The 12,444-nt window shown below is 45.8% G+C and overlaps 1 protein-coding gene across 2 annotated transcripts; it reads right to left on the bottom strand.

The window, feature by feature from the left end:
• Positions 1 to 1,585: 1,585 nt before the first annotated feature.
• Positions 1,586 to 11,955, bottom strand: LOC139052830 (uncharacterized). Of its 2 annotated transcripts, none has more exons than XM_070529977.1 (5): positions 11,846 to 11,955; positions 9,096 to 10,069; positions 6,635 to 7,562; positions 3,322 to 3,694; positions 1,586 to 2,048 (listed from the first exon to the last, which is right to left on the bottom strand). In XM_070529977.1, the coding sequence occupies exons 2-4, from the start codon at positions 9,992 to 9,994 to the stop codon at positions 3,332 to 3,334; spliced, it is 2,190 nt and encodes a 729-aa protein (XP_070386078.1). In that variant the 5' UTR covers positions 9,995 to 10,069; positions 11,846 to 11,955; the 3' UTR covers positions 1,586 to 2,048; positions 3,322 to 3,331. The 2 variants fall into 2 exon arrangements, with proteins under 2 accessions (XP_070386078.1, XP_070386079.1); XM_070529978.1 differs by having other exon boundaries at positions 1,586 to 2,055.
• Positions 11,956 to 12,444: the final 489 nt, after the last annotated feature.

Genomic DNA, 12,444 nt, shown 5'->3' on the forward strand with positions numbered 1-12,444 from the left:
AAAAATGACAAACTAATGGAAATGAGAGTGTATGAGGAAGAACTGGCCGCAGGTGACATACGAACCGACGTGCTCGGATCACGCGTGCGATGCTCTTGCCAATTGAGCTTCTGCGCTGGGCCCGGTTTGCCATTCACTCTGCGGTTTACTGCAAGAACTAACCCTGGGAGTGTCAGCTAGCGCCACCACTCACGAACCTAGGCGTCGGATGTGCAACGTCCGTTTTGTCGGAGGAGACATGAGTACATGATCTATTTGGGTGGTGGCAACCGGCCTACAAGCGCACGCAAGCTACCTAAAAGCATCAATGTCGGCGGATTCGAGACCCTCGTAATGTAATGATCGAGAAGAAAGGGACCCGAGGGGCCATATTTTATTAACCGTATAATAAAAAGCCAACAAAGGAAGGTGCCAAGGACAACATCATAGGGTAAATCACTTGTACTTACTAATTACATTAAGAAACTGATAAATTATTGGACATGAAAGCGCTACTCTTACCAGTTCAGCTACCGCGGCGCCGTTTTTCATCCATTTTCTGGGGTATTTATGCTTTGCTACTAAACTAACCCTGGGAGTGTTAAATTTCTCCCTTCCTTGTATACACAGCATGCACTTTATTGAATAAAAGACCACAGACCATCTTTTTGCAATAACACGATCATTTATTGCAATTTTTACTTACAGGCAACAATAAGCACAAATCTGTAGACAACGAACTTGTTCGCCAGTTGTGCCACTGTGGCTACGACATTCTGCTACTAACACAAGGTGAGTGGTTCCTGTGTTAATGAAACTCACTTAATTGTGCTAAATTACTAAAAATTGTCACTGCGCCTAGTCCTTCACTGCTCTCCGCCCCCCCATTTACATGCCATCAACATCTATTGTGTCAATATGTCATCGTAATAGTGTTAGGCAAATGAGATACTCGGCTATGCCTAACATCACTACTATTTCCGGTCTTGGAAGCTAATTGTGCGCTTTAAGTTCCACCACAGTAATATCAACGCCTCGTTAGAGATCAGAAGTATGCATACTGTGATATAGCTAGTTCAAGAACGAAACGGCTTCTGACTGACGATGTAGCGTTATATACCGAGGTAATAAGTGCGACAATATAACTATACCTGGCAGTTTACGACGAGTGCGTGGTGCTCTATACTTGACTTTTCGCCTGTGTAAAAAGAAACTTAAATACAATGCATAAACAATAAACGAAACTCACTCAAGTTCAAATTAAAATACGTTCGAGTTTTCGTCTCCAGTCTCTCACATTCGATGTGTGTAGCAAAGTGATTCCAGCTCTAAATGCTACCTCGGGCTCCACTGTGGAAACACGCATGGACTATTCCTTAATTTCGCCAGGCATGACGATTACAATGCACAGTACAACTCTTACAGTTGATATTTTACGAACAGAGTTACACAAAACTACAAGAATGGTCTCGGCACTCGAACGCATGGTGGTAGACACGCTGGAGGGCGCACGTTCGTTTATTGCATGTTACTAATTACCACAATAAAACCATGGACATTATTTGTATAACACTAGCGCCTAATAAGTGCCTCAAATAGCTCGCTCCTAAGTGCACAAAGCAAATCAAAACATCAGCTGAACATCGTATTGTGTGAGACAGATATACATCATTTCAGGACTGAAAACAGGCTCAGTAAAGAAAGATGGGCACGCCACCATCGTTGCAAAATTGGCACGTGTCAAGCAAACTCCAATCGCCGTTCATGTCACGTGAAGGAATGCGAGGAAAACGACAGGACGCCTCCTCCACTGCTTCAACGCCACCACCTCAAAATACATTCAACTGACGCTGAAACACTTCAACATCGGCTATGGCACATGGTGTTCAGTGGCTTCCTAACAGCTTCCTGGGTCGGCGATGTAACGAGAGGGAAAAATCAAGAGGCGCGCAACCGAGCCCTACTAGTTGAAACGTAGGAGCCTCTCTTTACAGCCGCACTTCGACGCCAGCAGGAGGAGCCAGCTTGGTTTCCTCTCCCCCCAGTCTGCCAAGCGCTGCTCCAGAGCACTGTAGACTGAAACAGATATTGGTAACATTTATTGATTAGCATTAACAACACAACGAGGAAGCGACAGTGATACAAATTTGTGAATAACCTTAGTCGTGTCAGTGTAGGTTGTGTAGAAAATAACTCATTCAAAATAAGAGGTCGTGATATTTCATCAATCTCTAGCTTACAAAAGTGTTTTAGTTACGAATGAAATAAACATTGCAGAATTTTATTCTTCCAATTGAACCTTATATGTTCCTTCTTTGTCTGTGTGTCATGACATTATTGATGGTAGTTTATGGTTGCGCATTATAATTATCTTCATCATTTGCGGTCTCTTTCTTTTGTATTATATATACATTGAGCAAGAAGAAAGTATGAACGACCACTAACTCGAACTTTTCACTGCCATTTTTCCCTCTCACTTGTGGTAATTAGTGTGCCTTGAAAATAAAGGTGTTACGAAAAGGAGAATGCCATTGGGAAGGTAATTTATGAAAAATTAATTACCTGCAATGAAATGCTTAGTGATGTCCTACAAAGCTACACACTGCGCGGCCCTGTGTGGTTACTCAAGAGAGCACCGAGAGACAGAACACTTGACGCAACCGTCCCGGTTTTCGCATCCCCTGAGCCAATTTTCCGCATTATGACGTCATGTTACACAGATCTCCCGAGAAATGAAACCAAATGCAGTCTATAGACCAGCTAGTATGAAACATGTTCTAGGTTCGTTTAGCGCTGTTGGTATTTTTTTATATAGTACATGCCGAAGACATTCGGTATGTACTCTCTCGCCTGTTCAGCTATCGATGAATATAAAAGCTGGCCATGTGGAACCGATCTGGTTGTCAGTGATGTCATTACAAGTTATATTACTGCGTATGAAAAAAAGTAAAGGTATACATAGTAAAGGTATAAATAAATCCCCCATGTGACTGAAATACTATCCAAGACGATATTGAATATTTACGATATATACGCCTTCTGAGCTTTTTGTTTTATACTATCAAAGCAAATATCCGGCACATAGAAAAATGAATCTGAGCTTTACGAGTAAGTCATATGGCGAATGATGCCGCTTAGCGGCAATCTGACAAAATTGACAACATCTTCGGAAGTTACTGCGGAATTCCTTTTCAACAACCTATGAAAAATTTGTGTTATTTTCATTTTTTGTTTACAGACAGCCACATTCACTTTCGTCATGCTGTGTTAAACGAGCTATTGCTTCACGCCCCGACCCCATGCAGACGGCGAAAAAAAAGCCGCTAGATTGTTTTCACCTACCTAGACTGGCTCAACGTGACACGACGTCGGCTATCTTCAGGAAACTCCGAATGTGGAGCCAGCAGTCGTGGCCAATGTCGGCGAGCTGAAGCCTCCTGGCACCGGGATGACTGAGGCACTGCACCGCCTCCTTGACGACGCCAGTCATTGTCATAAATTCGTCAATGCTACTCCTGCGGACGCGAACCAGGGCGCTTCGGATCCTCTTCTTGGCTTCGGTTTTAGTGACGTCAGCACCTTCCATCACCCTTTCGAGGAGACGCGGGTGGTCACGCATCAGCTCGATGGCGCGGGCACCCTCGACGCCATCTTGTTCGCCCAGCACGAAGTCTGCAGCGTCCAAGACGGCGGATGCGTTCTTCCTGGCCACTTCCTGCGTGTATAGAAAAGAGCCAGTGTTGGTAAAGCCAGAGAAATGTAAGCCTGTGAAAGTAAAACGTTCCAAGCACTTCTGTAGTGTACGCGAAAACGTAACTGAAGTGGCTAGCACGTGGAATCCATAAGGAAATTGGAGGTAGCCGTGCACATACTGTTAAAACGTAACGTGACGTCTCGATCATATCATCGCTTGCTTCGTCGCAGAAATAATCTCGTAGATTACCGATACGAAGTCTGCGCAACGTCATTTGGAGCATTTTGAAATTAATCGCGATCCAGTGCAACCACATGATTTCACATAGAGCAAACAACAGGCGAACGCCATTGTGGGTGCAGAAACAGCACCTTCATCATCATCCAGCATCATTATAATCATCATCATCAATCAATTGTTACGTGATCTGCAGGATGAAGGCCTCTCACAGCGATCTCCATTCCCCGCTGTGCGAGCTGATTCCAAGTGTAGCTTACAAATTTCCCGATTTCTTCACTCCACCAAAGTACGCAATATATTCGTTCCCAAAGTTTTGGCATGTGTGCAGTTGACGCAACCGTCCGACGTAGTTGACGAGCGTCCGGCCACATCGTGATGGCCGTAGTGCGTTAAACATGCCTCCTCGGAAATGCAATGGGCCGTGAGACTTGGCATCTGCTGACACGATAGCTTGCTAATGTGATTAAACATTAAGGAGATGCAACACCGGTCAACGCCAACGTATATTCGAAGGATATTCACCGTTAAGTGGAACATATTTGTCATGAATCGTGTCTGCGGCGAGCGGTTACTGCTCTTGCCTATTGTGTGTCCCGTTTCCCTGTACACAGACACACACGCATATTATATATATAAGTATGTACAACAGACAACGAAGCCAAGGAGTGCTTTGGGTACATTAGCTGTAACATTAGCTGCAACATTAGAGTACATTAGCTGTAGCTTGTCGCCGGATTCACAACGCCAGCATTACGCGTGCGTTGGACTAGCAATCGTGCTACTGCCACGGTTATCAAACCGGCCAATAACTTGGGTAACCATATTTACTAGATCTAGGGCCGTTGGAGTGTTAGCCAGCACCACTCGTGGTGCCCGGATGTGTAACATCCCCTCCTTCCCCTTTCTTTTTTGCCCGATGGCGAGGGTCCCGAATCTCGCAGCCGTGCTGTCATTAGGTAGCGTGCGAAGGTTTATTAGTTACGTGCCTACTCACCTAAGATCATGTGTTACGTGACGCTGAACATGTTATTAAATTCAAACTACCTTCGCTTACAGACTTTAGCAATCTCAGACACCCCTTGTCGAAGTAGCCTACGTTTATTTAGTAAACTGCATGGCTTTCGAGAGCTTTATATTCGCAGTTATTATTACAAAGGCTAACGGTAACCTCCTTTTTGTTCGCGACCATTCAACGTTTTAGTGTTTAAATATACTTCAGGTAAATTTGGTGAATCGTTTTTTTTTCTCATTTGTTTTGTGTAAAAGAGACACCGTTCGTATTTCCTTCGTGCGTTAGAAGAAAGTCTTAGTGCAACTTCAAGTTGCCCCAACGTGGCTTTTGAAACGTCTTACCAACTTTAAATCTCCTTCCATAGCTTCATTAATTTCGCTTTTGTATCAGCGTGTAGCACGGCGGTGAAGGAATCGTTGCGCTCTTAAAACGCTTCATGGTTTTAAGGCTCGGTGACTCGTTTCGAAGTTCCCGCCTGATACTTTCAAGTAGAGTTTGGAGCCAACATCTTTGACAACAACTGATGCAAGGAGCGAAATAATGAAGTGCGGCTCCACGAGATATGCGTGCGACGTTTCACGCTTAGACGTCGCTGTTGAGCATCGACGTTGGCGATGCATATTCAGGTTGTTTTCCAACAACTTTAAATTTCGGCGGATATTCAATCGTGGTGACATTACCTTGTTTGAGGCATATCATCATCATTGTCACATAGGGCCTCTTTTGTGACGCCGACGCTGTTTTCACGAGCACGACAACTAGGAACATCGCGAAAAGGACACCGCCATCTTGTCAAGAACACATTGTTTTCCAGTGCCCACGTAATGTAATCCTCGCACACTGCACTGCTGCTCATTCTCGCCTACAAAATACATCAGGATTTTGCACTCCCTTTAGAATCAGCCTGGAGCGTCAACCCTTGCACTAATTACCCATCACCGATGTTCCGCGAGTCCAGTGCGGTCAGCTGTGGAGATCCGTAGTAATGTTTTTTTTTCTGCGCGCTTAGGGAAATGGTGAAGCTGGGGATTACGATGTGGCTTGGGACGTCGAAAGAAAAAAATAATCGTTGTGCCACACCGAGCTTCCATTATTCCAGCTTCCTTCTCGCATACCTCGAACAAGCGTCTTTACGTGAACGTAAGGGGAAAATCTAGTTCAATTTCATGAAGTGCACGAAGGAATATTTTACATATGGGAGACTTAACGATGCACTTCATTACTTTTAAGATGCAGGCAAAGAGACGCGCAGTGGGCTGTAGTCTTTGCGGCAACGATCAAGCAAAGCTTACTGTCCGATTAGTCGGCACCAAGATAAATTAATTTAATTCGCACGGAGTCTCCCACTGGGAACTCGGGCTTGTTCATCATTCAGCTAACATGGGAATCATGGATAATAGGTACTTTTGTCTGCGCCATTTTGTAGCCTTGAGGATTCTTGTGACGTCTTTTATGACAACATTTACAATTCTAAATTTGCAAGTACTCACAGTGTTCAAAGCAGTGTTGTTAGTTTCGGTACATATGCGCAAACCATGAAGGATGCTGGCGTTTGTGACGCGCTATGTTAGTGAAAATCAAGATTTCCGCCTCGCAACTTTCCTAGAATTACGCATGTGGACAGTCCACTGCTTGCGCTGTCTAGTAGGCTATCGCTTTCCTTTTTATTGCGAACAGACAAAAAAAAAATAGTTAAGAGAGAGTCATACCATGATGTCCGCCAGGGCACCTTCCATGTCGTCGGCTGCTTCGAGGAACGCTTCGGCGACGTCTACAGAACAGTTGCGCCCCAAGATTTGAAACCACTCGTAATCGACGCAATCAGGACTCACGGTGAATTCGGTCAGGCTGAGGCTCCTGCTAGAACCTCGCGCGAGCACGTTCAAGTCGTCGTAGGACAGCTGCAAACCCTGGAGTCTGACTCTGACTAGCTTGGTGTTAGAAGCGAGAACTGACACCAGTTCTCCCTCGGCTTCCCGAAGCTCCGGGCTTGTCCTAAGGTCACCCGTGGGAATCAGCTCTATGTCTACCTCAGTGAGCGCGGTAGCTCCCCTTATATATGCTGTCAAGGCGGAATATTCATTGCGTTCGCTGCTATGGCATTGAACCCGCAGCGAAGTTATGTGATTGCAACTACTGACAATGCGTAAAGATGGGATAATTGAGTGCGGGATGTTGGCGATTGGGAGCACCGTATTGATGGTTGCATTGCAGATTTGTGGGCATTGCTGCAGCTGCCTTGTGTTGTCGTGCGCACATTCTCCCTTGATGACAACGCGGTCATCGAGTCCCCGCTCCCGGATAGTTCTGGAGACTCTGTCGAGTCCGTCGATGCAGGGCAAGGTGTCGACGACCACCGTCTTGAGTGCCGTGTTGTCCGCAACTGCACGGAAGAAGGCGTGGCACTCTGCTTCCCCGAAAGTCCGCATGTCGATGGAGAGCCGGCCGAGCGTCGAGTTCGGTTTCTGCAGGGCTTGGCACAAGGACTTCATGCACTTCTCGGCTAGGGGATCCGGAAGCTGGATATATAGACCCAATTTATGCGCAAGACATTCGCAATACGTGTAAGGTAGTCTTAGCCGTCGTAGTGTGGCACTCCGTGCGATGACTTCGGTGAAGAGGGTGACCGTAGCCATGCTGGAAGCACATAAGGAGAAAAATATATTTGTTGAAAAATTATGCCACTAGTGAAAAAGCTATTTAGAGCTCCAATACATTCTAGTGCAAGAAACAGAAATCGACATTTCTGAAGGTGTAGAAGAGAAGTTATGTTTCAAGAAATGAGCACCACACTATATTCCAAAAGATCCACAAGGTGTCGATAACTATCGCGTCAATAAAATAGCGTAAATGAAAAAAAAAAGGATTTGACATCCATGAGGTCGTATCGAAATAAGAGGCTGAGGTTCCGGCACACAATTCAACCAGAAGCAAGTTTGGCCTTTTCTCTATAGCAGTGCTCGTCATTTCCTTTCGCGATTAGTAGCAGTCATTTGAAAACGATATTTAGATGCGTAATCATACTCACTCAAAAAGAGCGTTTTCGTGTCCCTTTAAGCGCAAACTAAATTTTGTCTAATGACCGTTCACTGTTGTCGTCTAGAGAGACGAATAAAACAGGAGGTTGAATACACGACACCAATGGCTATTTTAACAAATGACAAAATCCAAGAAAATGACTAAACTTGCAGTGACGTAAATCGCGTTCATAGGCACGTAATTTCCACTCGTAGTTCGACATCAAGGAAATCTCGACACGGCGGACAATAATTGCACAAGAAATTGAGGTGCATGAATGACTTATTAATAAGAATTCACTAAGTAAGTTTTTAACTAATTACATTATGGCCCCTATTGCAATTTACAAATTCTAGCCGTGGAGTTCGCAAGGCGCGAATACTTGCAACGAATTCTCAAGATGACACCAGTTTCGAAATATAAATTGCCGAACTTTGCGAGGAATAGCATTGGCATTCAAGTTAAATTCCTAACGAAACGTCGCTTCTTGCACTGAAGCACACAAGTAACTGCAACGCCAAATGCATTTCTTCATTTCTCCGGTTTATATCTCGAAGCTGGTGTCGTCCTGAGAATTCGTTCCAAGTGGACCCGCCTTGCGAAGTCCACTGCTACAATTTGTAAATTGCAATATGGGTCATAAGATAATAGGCTAGAAAGATAATCAGTGAATTCCTAATAAGTCGATATTGGATTTCAATCTTTTGTGCAAGTAGTTCCCGCCGCTTCGAGTAGACCGGCTGATAAACTAGAATTGAGTTATCTGCTACACGCAACCTTTAAACAATTTTGTGAGAGTTCGCTGAAGCACCCATGTGGGCTTTTATTGCAAGCCATGAGGAGCGATATGGTTGAAAACATCAGTTATCTTAAATAAACTCTATCTGTGGGCCAAATATACAAATAATGATTTGTTCGCTGAACTCTCCACAATTCAAAAGCTCGCTACAGCGCATGAAATACAATATTATAGGCAATACGTTAAGTTGCGTCTATTAGATTACAGTTGACACTAACTATGATCCTTATAATGTTCCTAATGATATTTTCGGCATTAGAGGGCGAAAACGTGCTGTGTAGCACGTAATGCGTGCTTCGAGATGCCCTCTTTGTGTATCGTCGGTTCGTGGTGCAATGATAAGCAATACTTACAATCTTTCAGGCACAAGGACGATGTCTGCGTTCAGTTCCTCTAAAGTACTCATCTTGCAGAGCGCATGGACGATTTCCCGCAGGGCCAGGTCGAACCCTCTGCGGTAAAGGATCGTCGATTTCAGAGTCAGTTTTCGCAGCACGCAGTCTTCTTTGGCGAGGTATCTGGCAAACAGCGCGTTGGAGGCTTCGTCGCGATTGCCGAACACGCAGTGTGAGACACTGAGTTCAGTGATGCTCTTGTTTCCAGTGAGCTTCCGGATCAGCCAACACGCGTGGGTATCGGTCATGCGAACGTCTGACATGTCGAGTGTTGTGAGATGATCTATGCCTAAGCCGAGTGACCTTCCAGGCATGGCCACGTCGACTCCCCCTTCCTCGTCAAACTCGTTGACCTTGAGGGCCACATTTCCACGCTGTATAATAGGATTGAGCATTTCGAGGAAGATATCGTCATCGCGAGGTGATGATAATATTGTTGGGTAGATGGTAATGCTTGTCAAAAAGCCATTGCGATTTATTGCTGAAAGCATCGAGGCACGACGCATCCAAATGGCATCGAATTTTATCGCTGTGATGCAGCGATGCTCGGCGAGTAGACGCTCGGCGAGATCCATTGCCCTCGCTTCGCGCGAGACTTGCTCAGGGCCGCATGCAGCGTACCGGCAAGCGCGTGTCTGGCTACACTGGATTAGGACGTCACCTCGGCTCTCTCCGCGCCCATCTTCCGCAAGCTCAAGGCGAGCACGTCGAAGGACCTTATTCAAATCATGACGGTGTTTCATTAGGCTGCAGCTGGCACCATCCTTCTTAGTGCATGGGATGTTCAGTGCGTCCCAGTCGATGCTGTCCCTGTCGGGTGCAGGTTTGGTGACGACAGCTTGCGAGGATTCAGACATGCTTCACGGGCCACTTGTTTGGCGAAACGCTGTGCTGCCCACTGAACCCTGTCCTTCGATCGTCGCACGTGGAACCTGCGCGTAGAAGATAAAAAAAAAGATGCGCGAAAGATTTAGCGACTAAAAAGTTGCTTCACCTATAAAGATGACCAGCGCGTTTCGCTCAAGGGATGTTAGTTCTGTTGTATAGCATGGTTTGACCACAAAGAGAAAGAATATCGCCAACAATTGACCCTTTATGTAAAAGGCAAGAAACGCTGCGAAGATTTGGCGATGTCGCTACTCGCCTATGTGATGAACAAGTTGTGTCACGCCGCCAAAGTCACGGCGAGTGCCCTGACGTTAGAAGTACGCCAAGCCGCCCACAACGGTTGAAAAAATGTCGCACTTTCGCCCGGAAGGCGAAGCACCGATTGCGATAACAAAATAGTGGAAAGCTGTACGAAGTAAGGATAGTAGTTTTAGCAACCGCATATAAACTTTAAACATTCACTCACTAACGACAATAACAATAATAGAATATCTAAGCCTGTAGTGACTCAACAAGGACGTAGAAAGAAGCAGACATCTACACACAGCTCTGTCTTTGTGTGTCGACTACATTCTGCGTCGATGTTCAGTTGCGCGTACACATTATATCATGGATATAAATCAACAAGCCCGCCAACATGTTTTATTCATGTTAACAAGCACGGTGTCACGCGCGCACATGAAACATGAACACATCTCGTTCGACGAGCACGGAAACTCGCTGTCGAAATGCTGGAGTGGGGAATCGCGGGAGCAGGAAACGAACTTATCTTTGTGCATCTGTCGCTTCCAGCGCGAACAAAACTTCGAAAGCACAGCGCATACCAAGCTACCGGCACTACGCGCACTCTACAAACATCAAAGATCGCTTTGAAGGCGAGGCCCGGGCAAGCGCCCACTTGCGCCACGTCGCAGATCGCTTTCAAGACACACGAGCGCCGGCAATGCGTCCCTACGGCTTCCGTCAAAGGCGTCGACTATGGCGTCCGCCATTCACGTGATTAACGCCGTAGTAGACGCCGCGGTTGTCTCCACTCTTCGGAGCGGTAAGCGAGGAGGACATCGACGCACCCTAGCAGCCGTCGGAGAACAGGGACCCCTCCCTCGCCTGACCCCCGTGCATCAGGCGCATCAGGAGAGGGCACGCATCCGGATCGCGTTCCTCGCTGGCGCATGTGAGCTGCTGGATTGGACCGCGTTCGCCTGCTCGCCCTCGCACGCTTTCGTTCGCACATACAGCATACGGCGCTAGGTGATTGTTTTATCACCCGTGGACTTTATTCGGAACCTTTGGGCTACGGCAGGAGTGCGCCTGGAGAGCCCATATAATTGCTGTCGCAATAAAACGCTTAGATGGCCGCAACCGTGAAAAGACGTTGGCCTTTGTGCGCGCAATCTCGCCTCGTTCCCCACCGCGCACTCGACCACCTCAGGTTGGCGTGGGCTCGCCAGTGCTGTCTCCTTTCGGCGAGCAAGACGCTTCCTGTGCGCATTCCCTCCTTCTCTTCCTCCTCGCTGAGGCAATCACCGGCGGTGTCTGTGCGTGCGTTCGCCTTTCCCTCTGCTGCTGCAGTGCTGGTTGGAAAACCTTAAACAGCAACTTTGGCGGCTGCAGAACTGAGCGTATTTTTCCCTCTCATCAAATCACGAAGAAGAAGAAGAACTCTGGGGATTTCTCGATGTCCTATGACGTTAATAAAAGCTTCAATATACGATTGCCTTTGCACTCCGGCTATCGACCGGTGCCAATCTGTATTGCTGCAAGAGATTTAGGTTTGCTGAAAATGAATTTTAAATATTTGTTGCGAGTTCTCTACTTACGTCTTTTTACTAGCCACCCTATGTTTCGGATATCAGAGACCACGCCGCCACTGTCGCTGAAATGCGGCCTGAAATCGACGCTGTCTACTCCGGAAAAACTTCAGAATCTATATGTGTCATCAAGAGGTGATGATGATGATGATGATGAATCCTCAACAAATGGCACAAACCCACTATGGGGGATAGGCCGCGAATGGGGTTGTAAAATGATTGAATGAATAACAGAATTTGGTTAATAAATAACTAACACAAAAAGTAAAATAAACTTATAATCCAAGATGAAAAATAAACTGTGAATACATGAGTAAAACTAGTGATCAATACTATAGTAAACCTTGCGTTGATAGGAATACTAAATTAAAAAAAAACATATACGTCAACTTGGGTAAGCCAAATTTTTGAACAACAATACTAGAAGGATGTAAACTGTGTATTTGTGCTTTTAAATTTTTGAATTTCGTAGGCTGAAGTCGAAGTAAATCAATTGTGGAAACTAAGAACTATTAACAAGGCATTCTTTTTGAGCCACATAGAAAATTATAAACGGCTAGGCATATGTTCCTGTGTCTGTATCCCAATACTGTTGCTCCAAGGGAGAG

Source organism: Dermacentor albipictus, unplaced genomic scaffold (genome assembly GCF_038994185.2).
Source record: "Dermacentor albipictus isolate Rhodes 1998 colony unplaced genomic scaffold, USDA_Dalb.pri_finalv2 scaffold_39, whole genome shotgun sequence".
Classification (NCBI taxonomy): domain Eukaryota; kingdom Metazoa; phylum Arthropoda; class Arachnida; order Ixodida; family Ixodidae; genus Dermacentor; species Dermacentor albipictus.